This window comes from Battus philenor, unplaced genomic scaffold (assembly GCF_028537555.1).
Source record: "Battus philenor isolate CCGP_79_NKW_IND1 unplaced genomic scaffold, ilBatPhil1.0.hap1 SCAF_23, whole genome shotgun sequence".
Classification (NCBI taxonomy): domain Eukaryota; kingdom Metazoa; phylum Arthropoda; class Insecta; order Lepidoptera; family Papilionidae; genus Battus; species Battus philenor.
This window is the reverse complement of record NW_027181686.1, coordinates 749,541-767,495: the sequence shown is the minus strand read 5'-3', so window position 1 is coordinate 767,495 and position 17,955 is coordinate 749,541. Positions and strand designations below refer to the sequence as shown.

At 38.7% G+C, this 17,955-nt stretch overlaps 1 protein-coding gene across 1 annotated transcript in view; it reads right to left on the bottom strand.

Annotated features, from left to right (window-relative positions):
- Positions 1-17,955, bottom strand: part of Usp32 (Ubiquitin specific protease 32) — a 64,518-nt gene that overhangs the window by 20,962 nt on the left and 25,601 nt on the right. Inside the window, exons 5-13 of the mRNA XM_068767736.1 lie at positions 13,659-13,975; positions 13,109-13,286; positions 6,165-6,353; positions 5,584-5,735; positions 4,091-4,231; positions 2,953-3,037; positions 2,671-2,804; positions 1,737-1,942; positions 787-904 (exon numbers count right to left, since the gene is read on the bottom strand). Coding sequence (XP_068623837.1) covers positions 787-904; positions 1,737-1,942; positions 2,671-2,804; positions 2,953-3,037; positions 4,091-4,231; positions 5,584-5,735; positions 6,165-6,353; positions 13,109-13,286; positions 13,659-13,975 — 1,520 coding nt within the window. The remainder of the gene's footprint in view (positions 1-786; positions 905-1,736; positions 1,943-2,670; positions 2,805-2,952; positions 3,038-4,090; positions 4,232-5,583; positions 5,736-6,164; positions 6,354-13,108; positions 13,287-13,658; positions 13,976-17,955) is intronic.

Below are 17,955 nucleotides of genomic sequence, written 5' to 3'. Positions count from 1 at the left end.
ATTAGTCTTTTTCTTACTTAGGATGGACTTCCGCAAGGTAACGCCTGATTTCATTAAATATTCATTTATCCCTTGACGGCCCTCCGACAAAAAAAGCCTTTATCGCCTAATGGTCGCAACCATTAAGTTATAGCTTTTTTGTTGGATTCACTGCTGTCCAAATGGCATTTACAGATTCTGCGGGTATGAGGGTGGCAGGGCGCTGAGTGGCCCTAGCTGAAGACATCTTTAATAGTAGCAAAGGTCTAGGGCTCCTAGGTGAGCCTATTTAATCGAATTGGGAGGTCACTAAGCTCTTAGACCTCTTCGGTGAAGTTTCCTAGCCTCCACGAGGGGACCTCAGCATGGGCTGTCACTTGTCTTTAATACCCGCAAAGTCATAACCAAACATCGGAAACTACTACTACTAATAATAGCTAAAAATTAAACTACCAATGAAAAATTATTTTTACTAGAAGAATGAGTACTTACAATTGTATTTCAGTACAAAATACAGGCTTTATAACCTTGTTAAATAAAAAAGAATCAAAGGCAAGCCACTCGGATATGAATTCACGCCCGCGGATGCGGATGGTTATCTAACTGATCTCTACTTGGCAAAAGGAATACTCCTACCAAATCTCATGTCTCTAACCATATTATTTCTAGAAATATCGTGATAAGTCCATACATAGGTAAAACAGATATAAAAAGGGTAATTGATTTTGGGTATGAACTCTACATCCTGGTTTATCGAGGTAAGAGGTGAGCTATGTGGTGATGGTAACCCAGGTGGGTGGTACGTACGGACTGCAGCGCGGCGTTCATGAAGCAGGTGTTGCCGAGGTTGTGCAGGCCGGTGGCGCCGGCCACGTCGGGCGCCGACAGCGTCTCGCGGCGCTCCACCGCGCGCCCGCCGCTCATGCTGCCACACAGAAACATCACGTAAACTCTTAGCATTCAAATTCACACTCTCCCGTATGTTACCTGGACGGTAACAACCACCTGAGTCGACGACACCACGCCCAAGTCGGTGTGGAGGTATCCTTTTTCCAGATGAACTGATGACGTCAGAGAGCGGTTAGGAGAGAGTTGAAGAAGACAGTAGAAGATCGTATAGGATGGAAGACATGGGAGTAGACCTGCACCAATAAGTGGACCCTGATGATGAAGTAACATGTTAATGTATTTGTATTTTAAAGCTACTCTCGAGGGGACCTGGACCCTGGTCTGTCGCAGGATACAGGATTGGGAAATGAGGAGCTTTTAGGTTGCAAGCGAGAGCTCAGTGATTCTGTGCATGAATTGCACGTGTATTTAGCGAGGGTAATGACTAAATAAGGTTAACGGAGTAACTGGTAAGAGCTGGAGCCTGTCGAGACTTCGAGGGGATCTAAGATGGGGGCTGTCACGTTTGGATTGGGAAGTTGGGAGACTAACTTACGGAGCTCTTCATGACTATAAATATATCAGGTTAACGAAGTGACTGGCCCCCGTGCAACTGGTAGGCGCCCTACCAGCTTTAGTTTTTTAAATCGAGTTCACGGGCCTTTCCGCTCCGTGAACTCAGTACCGACGAAGCTGTAAAAGTCTTAGTGCTAACAGCATTAACATCATAAGAAACAATACAGTGACTGGTAAAAGCTGGAGGCCGACGAGACTTCGAGGGGATCTTGGATGGGGCTGTCAATTTTATATTGGGAAGCCACATGAATGCCAGGTGTAGCAAGTAGTGTAGATAGGGGTGGTTAAGATACCTGAGTGCGCCTATCTCCTCGGGCCAGGTGAGATCAGGATTCCGCAGTTCGAGCAACAGGCGTGCGCGCTCACGCTCGTGTAGACGCAGCTCGTGCAGCGTGGGCCGCTCATCGTCCAGCAGCAGCGCCGCGCCTCCAGCGCCCACCGACCATAACCGTACATCCTCGCGCGCCAGTCCCAGCGCTTGGCACAGGAACTCCGTCACCTGAAGATGACCACATCATTATAATTTCAATGTTTATCATTACTAATCTTAGTAAAATTTGGCACTAGGACGTGGCGACCAAATGCCGAAAGGCTCCCTCTAGGTGGATATTCGGGAGTTGCAGTGATCGTCTATCGGCTGACATTATCCACATACAGGCTGTACCGTATCGACCCTGTAAAGGTCATCAGAAGCTGGAAGTCTGCGTCCTATTTTATTTTAGACTCTAACATGTAATATGCAACATTTTACAAGTGACAACGGATCAGCTTCTTAAAATATCTGTCTACATTGACTGATGAAGTCAAGCTATCATTTTAGTTCTTCACCATCAAAAGCAGATAATTTTTGTCGACCTTCGCTTATCAGTTCTGAATCCTCAATGTTGCTGACCTGATCAAATAAATATTAAGTAAGAAAAGGACCAATATTTAGCCACTTCCGCACATGCAGTGGTGGTCGTGCAATGAAATGACCGCCCGCCAGCCCGTTGATAAATGCGTATGCGGCAAACAATGCGAATCATACAACCGCCACCACCAAATCACTCAACACGTGTTTCACCCCTCCACGGGGCATCTTCAGGAGTTATGTTACACCGATTAGTGCCAAACACAGAGCACTAATCGGCTAAGTGGCTAAATATTGGTCCTTTTCTTACTTAGGACGGACTTCCGCGAAGTAGCGCCTGATTCCATTAAATAAATAAATATTAATGAGATCCATACCTGCTTGACGGTAGCTAGTCGAGAGAAGGCAGCGGTATAGGCAAGCTGGCGCTCCGGTGGGGCTGGTGCGACTGGCACGCTGCTGTACAGGGCTGCCCCCGCGCTCGCGGCGCTGGCGCCCACCGCGCTCAGCCCTGCCCACGCGTGGACTAACATTAATGCACATTAACGTGAAGCATGAAATTTTTTTTTCGAATCATTAGAAGAAAATGGTTATTCTATTAGCACACTATGTGCATAAACTAAATTTTCGTGTACCAAAGTGAGCAATGTTTAACTTACTCGGTGTGCTTGGTACGTGGCGTAGAATTTTCAGCTGCAATGGGTATAGCTCCATCTCTACTTCTGAATTTGGAGGTCTGATCACCTGCAACAGGGGATTTTGAATTTATTATCTCCTATTAACGCAAATTCGCATCAATTGATTGAATAAATCTCACAAAAATCAAAGGATCTTTTATCCTAATTTTTTAACACAACATTAATTGGTGCATATTGTCTTCGACACACTCTCCCAGGTCTTATGGCTTATGACAGTCGCTTTGCAGAGTCAGATTTTGTCTTATTGGACTTTGGATCGACGTTCACTCGTGTCGGATTTAGCATTACATTTAAAATTTATTTGTATGTAAGACATATACGTGTATGGGAGGCATTTATATGAATATGTAAGGTATGTATATAAGGCGTATAGGAGCATATGTAACGTGTGTATGAATGTAAGATGTGCATGAATGTATGGAAAATGTGTGAGTGTATGGAAAGTACGTATGTGTGAATGACAGACGTATACGAATGTTTTAAGTGTATGAACATGTGCACGTGTGCGTGGAATTGTCTATTTTCGTAGTTATTGACGCAAACAAATACATCCATACGAGTGTATTGTTAAATTGGGTCGTTTACGTTTTTTTTATAAATACCCCTATCTTTTTTAATTTTTTCACATAATTTTTTATTTTCTCTCTCTTCTTTCATACTTTACTTTCTCTTTCGGTCTATTATCAGCAGCAGAAATGTAGCATGAAAGATATCATGCTACATTTCTGCTTTCTTTCCCTTTTGCTCTGTTCATCTATCATTCTTTCCCTTTTTCTTTTCACATTTTCAATTTACATTTTTATTACTTATATCCTATAATTATTTTCTATCACAATTTTATGTATCATTTTGGTTCTATTTTATCTTTTTTATCTATTTATTTACTGTGTTTGCTTTTTGTTTATTTTATCACATTTCTTATTGTATTTTGGTTTTTATTTTTATCTTTTCCGCCTATCAGGGAGGCTAGGGTCGTTTACGTTGTATCGGGATGTCTTTGTTGCAATATGTGAATATTGAATGTTCTTGTAAGTGGTGTGTGTATCTTTGTGTGGGGTTAGTGTGTGAGCGTGGGGAAATAGGTAAGGGTGTGGGTTACCTGTCGCGGCAGCGGGTCGGGCCCGCCGTACCAGAGCGCGATGGCCCGCCACAGCGCATCGGGCAGCAGCTCGAAGTCGCGGTGCTGTGCGAGCGTCACGTCACGTCGCAGGTGCCCGCCTTCACCCGTTAGCGTTCTCACCTGCACAAACCATGTACCACAAAGTTTTGTTATTAAATTTATTAACATAGCGAAATATGATCCTTATATATGTATACATGTAGGAAATAAAGAATTATATATAGGCTATAGAGAGCAGTCTTTCGAATGGAGGCGTCACGTAAACTTGTTCGTGTAGCCTCCCTGATAAGCTAAAAAGACACCAAACAGTCATTCATCACCCTCTGCAGAAAAATCTTAAAAATGCTATAGAAAGAAATGAAATGTAAATATTGCAAATAAATAGATAATGAAGACAAAATAAGAGCAAAATAATATACAGTACTGTCATATAAAATAATTATAGAATTTAAGTAATAAAAATGTGATATAAAATAACAATGTAATTATGAAAATGTAAAAAGAAAAGAGGAATGAATGAAAGGTGATACAGAGCAAAAGGGAAAGACAGCAGAATTGAGGCATGAAAAAATAGACCGAAAGACAATGTGAAGTATGAAAGAAGAGAAAGTAAATAATAAAAAATTATGTGAATAATTAAATTTGTCCGTAAAGTCCCTGTCCCACAAAAGATAGGGGGTACGAGAGGCCCCCACTAGCGGGGGCCATAAAGAAAAAAAAAAACTTGTTCGTGTGATTTTCTTTTTGCTATAAATATTTTCCCTGTGTATAAATGACAGCAAAAGTTGTGGTTCAGTGGGGGAAGGGCCATTATATTGTGACAACCCAGACAGACAGTGTCATGGTAATGGACATGAAAATAAAAGGTACACACGAAAGTATGATAGGACATGGTGCAATGGTGGGTTATGGACAAAGGAACATGCAGATGAAACATGGTGGAAAGTTGTTAAGAGGAGTCAATTTGGCGAAGTTTGGAGAAAGTCGATTGCAGCCAAAAGAGCTGTAGTTTGATGGGAAATGGTAGAGCATGCGCAAGATGATAGAACATGATGGATCTAGGCGGAAAGTTATGGGTCGTGGAACAACGTAATTGGATCTGGTGAGTTATTTATGATAATGCTAGACAGAAATGAGGCTTAGTGGTATAATGTCCAACTTAAACCCATCAACTCCACCACTTACGAAGCCTGATGAATGGAATTGGGTGCGACATGGTGGTGTGGTACAGGAAGCGGTTGTGCGTGCGGGATCGTAAAATGTAGTAGGAGTGACGAGATGTAGTGGAACGAAGAAAAGTCTTCTAGGTGTATCAAGCAAAGTGGAGTGAGGTGGGTAATGGAAAAATATAGTGAGACATGGCGGTGTACGTGTAATGTGGTTGAAATCAGATAACGTCTATCACACGTGGTGAAGCATGGTTGATTATGGTAGAAAGTGGTGCATCATGGTGTAATGTGATGCCGACTCGCCTTGAGATCGTCGCGCGCCAACAGGCGGCGGTTGTCGACAGGTCCAGGGTGTGGGGGCACGACTGCGCTGCTCACGCCACTGCTGCTGCCCGCACTGCCCCCGCTGCCCAGCGACGACGTCTCCGCGCGCCATAACAGCGACCCCATAGACTCTGCGACACCAAGCCATGTTAAAAAACTTTTACCCGGACAATTCTGGACTAGAAGACACTTCTAGTTTCTAAAATATCCTCAATGGTCATTCTCTATACTAAGAATACACTTTGTTTCTCTCTGTCTTCATTTCTGTTACCTTCTTCTCCGAGTTAATCTGACTGGGGACGGCTCACTAGAGGAGTTGTGAGGAACAGACCAGAGTATCTCACACGAAATGCACCGGGGCAGTTGTAAATTGCCTTCCAGTACTACAGACTAATTTCACCTTTTTCTCCGAGTTGGTATCCTACTGGAGTGGGAATTGTTAGAAACAGACCAGAGTATCTCATACGAAAGGCGCCGAGGCAGTTGTAAATTGCTTTACAGCACCACAGACTAGTTTTACCTTTTTCTCCGAGTTAGTATAGTGATGAGGGATGGCTCACCGGTGGAGTTGCTGGTGAAGCTCTCATCGCAGACGATGGCCTCGTCAAGCACACGCGGCGTGGCGCGGCAGCAGTTATCTCCGGCGCTGGTATACGCCAGCCATGCGCTCCACCACTCGCTGCCCACCAGGTACCAGAACTGGCCAACCGCGTACCCACGCGAGGTCTCTCGTCGCAACCAACGCAGAACTGGTACGGGATAAACAAATAAATCTATCACAAAAGTGTTATTAAAGAACCATCTCTAACATAGCTTTCCATTTTCATAAAAATCTTAATTATTTTCTAATTAGAATTATGAACGTAGCTTCAGTAAGAATTGGCATTATACCGGGTGATTGTGTAACACCTTTTAAAGTGTATATATATACTATATCAAAAAATAAAAGGTTTTAGAAATGATATAATAAAGTATGAAAAAACGTTTTTAAAATTCATATTACTACTAGCTGATCCCGCAAACGTTGTTTTGCAAAAAAAAATTGATATTTTAATTTACAAATAAAAAATAAGGGTTGATCGTAGAGGGGTGAAAATTTATGGTTGTATGTATTCTTGTATGCTGTATCATAAAAAAATAAAAACAAAAAATTTCGTTAAAAAATATATTTTTTTTAAGTGTGAACAACCTTTATCACTTAGGGGTATAGAAAATAGATAGTAGCCGATTCTCAGACCTACTGAATACGCATATTAAATTTGGTAAAAATCAGTCAAGCCGTTTCAGAGGAGTTCAAGTTCGAACACCGTGACACGAGAATTTTATATATTAGATATATAAAAACTAATTATTGTTTACCATCTGTTCATACACACTTTGTACTACCTGATTGAAAAATAAAATTACATAAATATATCTCAGAGGGATCTCTTTATGGTATAGCTAACTTCCTCGAGCTATACCATTCAACCTTTTGAAAGTTTTACATCTATTATCAATCACCCTGTATATATAATCTCTTATCGATTCATACGAGTTTAAGGACACTTATAATTGAGTGATTAGCGCCACATATTTCTCGAAACAATCGATTACGTGTACGCGAATCACCTTGACACGATATCAAAACTCCTACCGCCACAAGAAGCGGAGCGGTGCTGATAAGAGCTATCTCCATTATCTCATATCGCGCTATCGTCCGCGAAAACACTCGTAACATGTCCTTAGATACGTCTGATAGAGTCAGTGTCCGACATGCAAATGACAATACTAACGACGCACGCAAAATCTGATCATCAGTCAAAAACAATCGTATTCCAAATTGTATTGTTAATATATATAAACTAGCTGATCCCGCAAACGTTGTTTTGCAAAAAAAAATAATTAACAAATGTAAGATAAGGGTTGATCGTAGAGGGGTGAAAATTTAGGTTTGTATGTATTTTTGTATGTTGTATCATAATAAAATAAAAACCAAAAAAATTGTCTAAAAAATTAAAAATAACATTTAGGGGTGGACCACCCTTATCATTTAGGGGTATGGAAAATAGATAGTAGCCGATTCTCAGACATACTGAATACGCATGTAAAATTTGGTAAAAATCGGTCAAGCCGTTTCGGAGGAGTTCAAGTTCGAACACCGTGAGACGAGAATTTTATATATTAGATTTTACCTGTATTAATCAAAAGAAAAAATTGTGTAAATAATTATAAAACGCTGTCGTGCCTCGCAGCTGGTAGAAGAAAGATCCGTATCAAATAGCGGCAACCCTCTCCCAACTGTCTGCGTTTAGTTTAAGCGAAAAATAAATATTTTAAAAAATACCACTAGCGATAGAAATTAGAATTAATAAAAAAAAATTCAAAAGTAATTTATACAAAGAATTTAAAAGTACTTTTCGATTCGACTGGATAAAACTTGTAGTGGTATTTTCTGAGATGTTAAGCCTGAACCGGTGTTTTCCAATGCGGGGCAATTCGAAAGTGAACTGGACACTAGTTTAACCCTTTCGCTTATTTATGTTACATAGGGGTGAGGGGAGGGGGTAACAAATTTAGAAAGGCGTAAAAATTATTGATTTAAGCCCCATGTGATCACTTGTGCAGTTGTAGATCAGCGGTAAGGATTGGGAATTGATTTTTGAGGTTAGATTCCTGGGATACAATCACATTCACGCTTTGTGCATTAATTGTATAAAATTTCCACTGCTCTTAAACAAGTCTCCAGAGGAAGGGCAGCAGCGTCCTTCAGCACAGTGACATTTGGCGCCATTTGTAAAAAATTAAGACGCGTTCACATTATGACATTACTTTTGCGCCATTTTTATTATGCTGTTCGTAATTTCATATATATATTCAGGGTTCCACGGCATTGTAGAAAACATGCAAAACCAAGTAGAAGGATATTATATAAAAAAAACTCAAGGAGTGGCTCATGAAAATTAATAAAAACATTTATTTCGATAACAAATTCTGAAACATTCAACTTTCAGGTAGGAAATATTCTTTTAAGCAAAAAGTTATGGTCTGTATAAATATTTGCTATGTTGAGGTTTGGTCGCATGAGCAGTGGTAGCTCAGGCTTTGATTCCCAGGATATAGTCTTATGTATAATTCACACTGCATTAATTATACAAGATAAATCATTGTCACAATTTTCCAGAGGATGGTCAGCAATAATCTGCGATCGTCAACCCGCCTGCCAAGCGTGCCTATTTTGGTATACCCCCTCCCCCCCTACAGATATTATTGGGGGAGGCCTCCACCTTGCAGTGAGTGTCGATGGATTGAAACGATTGTGGCTTTTACAATGGATTATACTTCGTTACTATACGGACCGGCAAGCGCAGTTCACAAACAAGTTAAACAGACATTAAGTGTAATACGATCAATACAGACAGTTTCAAATTTATTTATTGGACATCGATAATGATATCCTTTTTTGATATCTTCAGTTCGTCTTCAGGATTGACACAACCCTGTCTTCTGAGAGAAGGACTGGGTTATCTGGGATTCCTACCCACTAAAAATATATCAGCCAATGGTCGTCTTCGGTACTTTTGGAGGGGCGGTCACAGCTGCCTCTCAGTACTGTTCCAAGACACATCCTGGGAGAAAGCTGTACCGCAGCAACACCATTTTGCGTTGCTGCCCTTCACGGGTTCACACTGAGGGGACGATGAAGACCACCACCCTCAACGTCCTCAAAGCCGATGCTCTTTTAGTCGCCTCTTATTACAGGTAGGGGATGCCTTAGCCTATGGTTGCACAGATTTATTAAGACTAGGGTCCACTCGGGCAAATCATGAACTGATGGTGAGCCGGCCGCCAGAAGTACAGGTAATTAAAGACAATAAATAATCTTTTTCATATTTGGCTAAGATTTATTTCTTTTTGGTTTTATTCTGGAATAGAATTCAATATTTTTCCAATGTACGAGAGTATTATTTTTGCTGTCGCCGGGCCACCAGTATTCGACCGGCGGGCCTCGGTCTGTGCATCCATGGCTTAGCCTGTTCTAGTAAATCCGACCTTACAAGGTCTGATGATATCCTAAAGAAAAACATTTTCATTTTTCTAATAAAATTTCTATGGTGCTGGTGAAAACACCTACAATAGTCGCGCCAACCCAAGTAGAGTATGTAAGATCTATTTATAATAATACATCTAGATACATTGCTTTGCAAATCTTGATAAACAATAAGTTGTTAGATAAACAATGAACACGATATGAGATTCGCAAAAGAACTTCACGTCTAAAGTGGGAGTTTCCTGACACATGCTGGTGCAAACGATGGCAATTGGAACCGAAAGCCTTTCTAAGCTGACATGAATCGACGTCCGAACTGGAAGTCGCTAAATGTGGGAAGGTGATCTTTAGAAGGAGGCCTCTGGTAGCAAGCCACCGAAGACTTCCACTTTCATCGGCTACTTTGATGATGAATTTAACCCTTAATAGCCTAGAGTTTCAATTTTGATACCAATCTTTTAAACCGAATGTTCACATTACTATTAGTTTTTTTTTATAGGTTGGCTGTACGAATTTTACTGTTGTATAATATTCTTTTCAACGAAATAAAAAAAATCGATTTTTCCCTTCATCTAGACCAGGGCTTCTTAAATTTTTGTCATTCACGACCCCATTTATGATTGCGAGTTTCTTAACGACCCTATACAAATATAAAAAAAATATATTTTGATGATATATTTACTAGGTAACAATATGCATATACATATGAAAATATATAGTTTTACAATTCGTTTTGAAACATAAAAAAATCTAAAATTTAAAATTGCACAAAAAAATTATAAAATTGTATTTATATTAGTTTGACATTAAAATCCCTGGACCCCAGAATTTTGCTTCGCGACCCTATTTGGGACCCATAGTTTAAGAAGCCCTGATCTAAACCCTCAAGCAAACACAGTAATATTAAAAAAAAATCTCTTTCGTAAATCAGGCTATTAAGGGTTAAAAACGTTGCCAGATTCGATATTTATATAAGTAAGCGTCTCCATCGATTTCATGTTCATGTCAATGGCATTATATATGTTATTTGGTTACACAATACGCTCTGCGCATTCCGTGTTCTTGACATTGACTGTGACAAAGTTTCATATACACAAACCACACGAGCGCGCGATAAAAAGGAAGGCTGTTTCCGCAATTAAGACGAACATATCTACGATTTCAAATAAAGAACATTACTTGTTTATACAAGTATCAACTGTCACATAAAAACTGATTAGTTAAATATAAAATAACTGTAAAAAAATTAGTACAATATGCCATTATTCCTATCTACTTTATTAATATGTCTTTAAAAATATATTTATATACTTTCTTCACTCTTCTTTTTTTGTCAAATCTATTCTTCTATGAAACAAGCTGCCTTTGGAACTCAGGATTGTAAAAAGCCGTTACAGTTTCAAACGGAAACTTCGGGAACATATGCGTCAGAAATTAGTAGAATCAACACAACAGTATTATTATTTATATTTATCTACACGAAGTATATGTATTACACCTCATTTAGTGTAATTGTGTTACATGTGTATAAGCTTTAAAGATATGATTTGACATTCATTTTTATGTATGAATCACTCAATCACATTGTTTCAGAAATTATAAATAAAGTAACGACAATGTAATTACAAAAACATATTTCTAAAATCGTATTTCTACAAATTAAAATTAATTATTATTTACTATCTGTCCCTGTACACTTTATGCTGCCATAAGTTACTGGCCATTGCCATTCCAAATGAAAAAAAAAATTACTGTAACATATTTCAGAGAGTTTACTCTGCATGATGCTTTATGAAACATCCTTTATCTATTGTATAAACAATAAATCACAAATAGTTTCAATAATTCATTCAACTCTCATCTACAACCATATTTAATTTTGAGAATCGAAACCGCAACACACGTTCGTATGTAATAATTTCTAACCACTAAGTTTAGGCTCTAAATGACATCACCTATAGTTTAATATAAAGACGGCCAATAAAAGAAAATATATTAGTTTGCGTCAATGATAATGTATCAGCGGATTTGTAAGTCAATTGTATTAATTTGAAATTTAAAACGCGACGGCTTGGTAGACGGCGACAAGTTAATGGTACGTGGATTCAAATTTATTGTAAGAAACGTAACGAAATTCAGACATATAGACTGTTCTGGTACACCTCGAATAGACTGATAGATGGGCAGTGGTAGCAGAGTGATAGAGGACTTGAGATTTGCGATCGCAGATCCCAGGTTCGATTCGGATACAATCTTTGTGCATTAATTATACAGGTGTCACTGTTGAAGAAGTTTCCAGAAGATGAACAGCAGTATCCTCTGCATACCACAATACTGCGATCGTGAACCTTCCAAGCGTGTCGGTTATGGTCGCGTTCTAAAGTGTCTATATAACCTTACTGGTACATATTCTGCAGGCGAGAGAAGGCATCGTCGTGATCATTTAAGGGGGGCATATGCCTAACAGTTAACATCTATAGGTTGAGACGTGATGAGCAAAGACCATTAGCATAAAAAATGGTGATTATAAAAGCTGGGAGTAAATAACTCTAATCACTATATTAAGGATATTTGTGGAACTGATCACAAGGTTAAAACTGATTTTGTGGTTATGTTAGATAAGATTCTTCCTTCTGCGAGACTGCCATGGTCCAGAAGGAGACAATCAAACAGGATCGACAGAGGACAGATTCCGCTCGGAGACGTCGCCGTCAGCGCTTCATCTCTGGAGTATGGTGTTCCCCTTACAAAAACGGGGCTTCGGAATCGCGAGTGTTTATTGTGGGGACCCTAGACTCCATCTAGCATCAGTGACTCTCAGGCGGAACTGTCGTGATAGTACCACGAGGGTTTCTGGGTTAGCGTGACTATGTACACACCGGGACAGGCTATTTTAAATAGCAAAGCCTGAAAGAAGTTCGCGTGGTAATCCCTGTCCGGGAGATACCGCGGTCTACGTGTATAATGCCCCCAGAAAATACCCAGCACTTTCCTGATTGACTGACTGATCCGAAAGATTTACCCTCCGAAACCAAAAAAAGTTAGGTTAGGTTAGGTTAGGATTTTCTCAAATCGGGACTCCTTTATGACACTTGTAGCTTTAAATTTGAAGGATGTCATTATGCAAGATTAACTTCTAATTCTAGTTAATTTAGTAAACTAGAATATATGTATATATATATGAAGTACACAAATGATCGCAATAAGTATGAAACATAGATATATATTTTGTAAACTTTACTAAAATTTCGTAACAATTAAGTCGTCGATTATGCAATAAGGCAATGAAATAACAGTTGCTGATATGTGATCCAAAAGCTTGACTCGTCAAAACAAATTGTTATACGATGCTTATATTTCTCTCTGACACTAAGTAACTTGAACGAATTCCAACGGTAACTACCTGCTATTAAACCAAGCAGGAATGTTTTTTTTAAGTTATTTGTCATGTGCGAGGCGTGATAAGGTACTCACCGATATCGCGCTCATGGTGACGACACTGGGGGCGAAGCCCTAGTACCACGTGGCACACGTCGAACACGAGCTCCAGCAGTGGCGTCACCAATCGCTCGGCGCTCTCCACGCTCCAAATCAGGAAATCCTCAGCCGTCAGCGCCATGTCCTTGCCGATCAGACCCTCGTCCCCTGTGTCCTGGTTGACAGACGCTCAAGGTTCAATAACAGTTTCAAAGTATTTAACATTTAAATTTCTTTCTTCTATAACAAGGGAGACCAAACTCCTTGATCAGATCGATGTTTGATCCGAGTTCGAACCATTTTAGATATTTTTTTAATATATACGCAATTAGTTTTTAATTATTATTAAAGAAAAAGTATTTATTAAAAACATAAATAAAAGTACAAAATATATGCATTGAATTAAATATAAAATAATATTGTGACGGAAGCATGAGAAATCGAAAATAACATAAGCAAAAAGAGTAAATAGAGTTTGTACAAATGCACCTAAACCTGAGTAGCATATTACGCAGAAATCTATTACCATATAATATGAAACCTTTACCTCTTTTATATCGATAAGTTCTTCATCTAGCTTGCTTTGCACGGAAATTTCATCTCCGTTATTAGGGCCGAGCTGAAACACCGGCCTCTTCCCGTTCTTCGGCACTGTGACCAGCTTGTCCCGAATGTTCAGCAAAATGACCTCAGGGTCAAAGCCCCGGTCTGCTTCTGACTCGGTGCTGTCAGACGGTGTCGAGGCTCTGGAGTTTTGGTTCTTGAAGGATTCGTTCGCCACGGTGCAAAGTATCCCGACCATGTCGATCAGTTCCTTTTTATTCAATATCCCATCTCTGTCCAGGTCGAATATCTTGAAGCAAACTGCGAACAAGAAAATATTGATGAATAATCCATATAACAGGCGGGTTTTATGGTTATCTGGAGTGGTGGTCACTGATCGCCAAATACAGACACCGACCAGATGAACAGTCCACCGCTGCCAACTGACCCTAGTGAAACAGACAATCAGGCTCAGTCAACAGAGAGAATAGAGGAGGACATCGCGTCACTTGTGACATAAAGAAGAGTGTCGTCAGAACTTTTTGGATTTAAAAACGTAATAAGAAAAACAATAAAAAGCAATAAGTAAATAAAAAAATAACAAGAATATTAAAATAGAGTATATATAAGGTGTCACAAGAGTACCGAGAGTACCATTAATTACCATTTAGCAAAGCTCTAACTTAGAAATAAGAAGTAGAGAAAGAAACTTCATAATACCTTCTATCTTATAATACGATATAAATACAGATGTAATTTATATGTATGAATATAATAGTTAAATCTCATTGCAGGCCCGCTATCGGTACAATTGCTAAAATCATTTTTGATTTGGTACGTAAAGAGAGGAGACTAGTCGGTGAATATGAACGCTAATGCAAGACCTTAAACCTGGGACTGGACCGGGCCGTCAGCCCCGAGCGCTGCGATCGACCCCTCTTCCTACAATGGAACGCTGAGAAGTTACATCTTCTATATTCGTGCTTTTTTATATCAGACATTATCGTACGTGGCTTTGATTTAAGTATTACATTTAATATATCAGAATTTTTCTTTAGCTTGCCTTCCGCATATCAGTGTTTACTTAGTCTCTGAAACATTTTCTAATTTAAATCTTAGGTTCTTAATGCGTTGGTGTATTGTTTATTTTAAATAACGCCCTATTAATGTCCAGTTTTTAATTACAGTTCGTCTGTATTCGTGCTGAGTTTCATTTATTTGTATCTCAGCATCTGTGAAACTTTACCAGGGAGTGGTAAATAATTTGAAGAGAAACGTTTCAAATAAAACCCGCTAACAAATGCGCCGTCGTGTGACGTTTTAATAATCTCTATACGTACGTAAGGACAATTATTGCACAATTATCGCTTATCGACTAGAGGTAATGACATGGGAACATAATCGCTAGTGATGTTCGCACGCTTATCGATTTTATGACATACTAGTGATGCGCTACCTCGTTCTGATATACATTTGCTTTCACCGAGAAATTTTCTGTTAAAAAAAACTGAATTTTCTTAAAAAATTTCATTTACAAATCAGACACATTAAATCAATATATGCAAGTTAAAATGTTGCTGTGAAAAAAATGTAATGTGTGAAAATAAAGAGCATATTTTAGGCTAGGGGGAGGGGGAGAGGGGAGTTGTAAGTCCACCTAGACTCCTTTACGTACACTCGGAATAGCCGACGCGTCCCACTTCGCAAAACTATTGCATGTCTAATCCGCGATAATCCACTATCTCGGACCGCATTGCCGCTATCAATGTCGCAAATTATCTACTTGTTAATTATTTTCCAATTAATTTGATAAGCAATTATTTAAATGGGCAATTTGCTAATCTACCAATCTTTATGCTTTGACCGTTATTTTTTTTTTATCGGACAGTGACGTGGACATTTCACCTTGAGATATTAACCTACTCTTGTCCCAACAGTGGGAATATTATATAGTACTTTTTAAGTTAAATTTGGGTTGGCCCTAATGATTATATTTACAATGTCATAAAAGGAATTTACATCAATATATACAACAAAATTGGTATAAAAAATTTAAAAGAGCAAATGTGCAATTTAAGGGTTAAGGCAGCGGCTTTTCTCTCTCTCTCTCTCTCTCTATATATATATATATATAATAAATTTAAAAAATAGGCAACGTGAAAAGCTAGCTTCAACAAAATTTCGACTGCACAAAACCAGCTTCATATGTAATAGACGGATTCAGATGTTTTATTTATATGTTTCGCTGAATTTTATATAATTCTAACAAAACTTTAAGCTATGATCAAATAAATTCAAAACAAATTCGAAATACAAAAAAGCATTTTTTTCATTAAACATCAAGGAAACCTTGTCTATGATGCCGCCTGATTACTTTGTTTCATTTTAGGGTACATCTGACAAAGTGTACATACGTAAATCAACATTATACATTTATTTCAAAGACGTGTTGTTACGTTATTTTCTGTTTGGCAAGGTGTTATAGTTGTATAGAAGCCACACGTTGCGAAAATGAATGAAAATTTAACATCTGTAATCAAACATCCTGTATATCTTATTATTTCTTTCTATTATATATATATATACCGGTTTACAACTAAGAACCTCCAGAACGACTGTAACAAGTTCCGCAAGCGAAAAATTAAAGTATTTCGTCCGATTTTGGTTTATCTTTATTTATACTGACAACCGAATGATATTTGCAGTTTTCCCGGTTTTTAGGCGGCAGGATGCGGATGATATTTAGTTACTTTTTTAGGTATCAAAGCTCGAAGGCTATCTTGGGAGCTTTGGCTCAAGCCGGTACATACTGATATTATTTTGCGGAAGTCCATCCTAAGTAAAAAAAGGACCAATATTTAGCCACTTCCGCACATGCAGTGGTAGTTGTGCAACAAAGTGCACCGCCCGCCAGTATGCTGATAAATGCGCATGCAGCAAAGACGACGGAGAGAGAGATGGACTCTGTGTTTGGCACTAATCGATGTAACATAACTCCTGAAGATGCCCTGTGGAGGGGTGAAACACGTGTTGAGTGATTTAACGGTGGTAGTTGCGGCGGGCAGTGCACTTTGTTACACGACTACCACTGCATGTGCGCAAGTAGCTAAATATTGGTCCTTTTCTTACTAACAGTGGTTGTACGTGATCATTTTCTAGGCCCACATTTTTCCAAAGGCAGTTTCAATAGCTATTTTTTATGGCCCTCTCTATTGGGAACCTCTTATATAACCCCTGTCTAGTATTTATAGGGACAGTTTGTACTTAACCATTCATTCACATTCGTTCTTTATTTTTTCACTTTTCTAATGTCCTTCTTTAATCTTTCTTCTTTACCTTTCCTAGCTTCTAATTCTTCACTGTTCCTCCTAGATTGCTGCTTTATAACTTTCAATTAATTTATTTACCTATTTAACGCTTTCTTACATTGTAATCACTTATTTTTATTGTTTTAACTATGTCTATATCACAGTATTATCACTTAATTTCTTCATCCCATTTTTTTTTTGTTGTAGCAATAATCCAAGGTCTGGCGGCTTTCTTCTTTACTTACAAATGATGCGATATTACCACCTTTTCTCTCCTTTAACCGAACTATCATTTTGGAGAGGGAGAAACGGCGGAAGAAACTCCTCGCTTCTAATATGATTGAGGGTTGATTTCCACGTGGATTTCAAACCCATCCAGGACTTCTCATTAAAGGATAGGTCAATTCTCTTCTAGTTGTTTTTTTTACCAAATTTTACGTTTGCATTCATCTCAGAATGTATTCTATTGATCGTTCTAAATAATCTAACATTATATATTCACGTGGACGAAGGTCTTGTTTGTATATATGTAGGTAAGTAGCCCGGCGTCGATACGAGATATCAGAGCACGTACAGTATTGGGAACGCGATGATAAAACTATCGGAGATATACTGCGTATCTGTTTATGTAAATTCTTAGCGACGCGATATATCTTATATAGATCTTTTGATGCAACCGAAACTGGAAATATCTTCTTTATGCACCAAATATGGAACAGCCGGTGATTATGCACGTAGATTGGAAATCAAAGCCTTCAACGCGATACCGACAGGCTCGATCACTGTGTGTTTTCAAAATAAAAATAATTTCCCAGTTTTGCGTTTATATTTCACAGAGGCGGATTGCTTTTAAAATAAACTGTTTAACTAACACCGGTTTAAATATATAAACTAAAAGTAATTGACGCAAAAACTAACTATACTGTTCACTGTTGTAACATTTGAACCAGATCTGTGTCCAGCTGAATATGGCCGAGTATATGCAGTATCGGC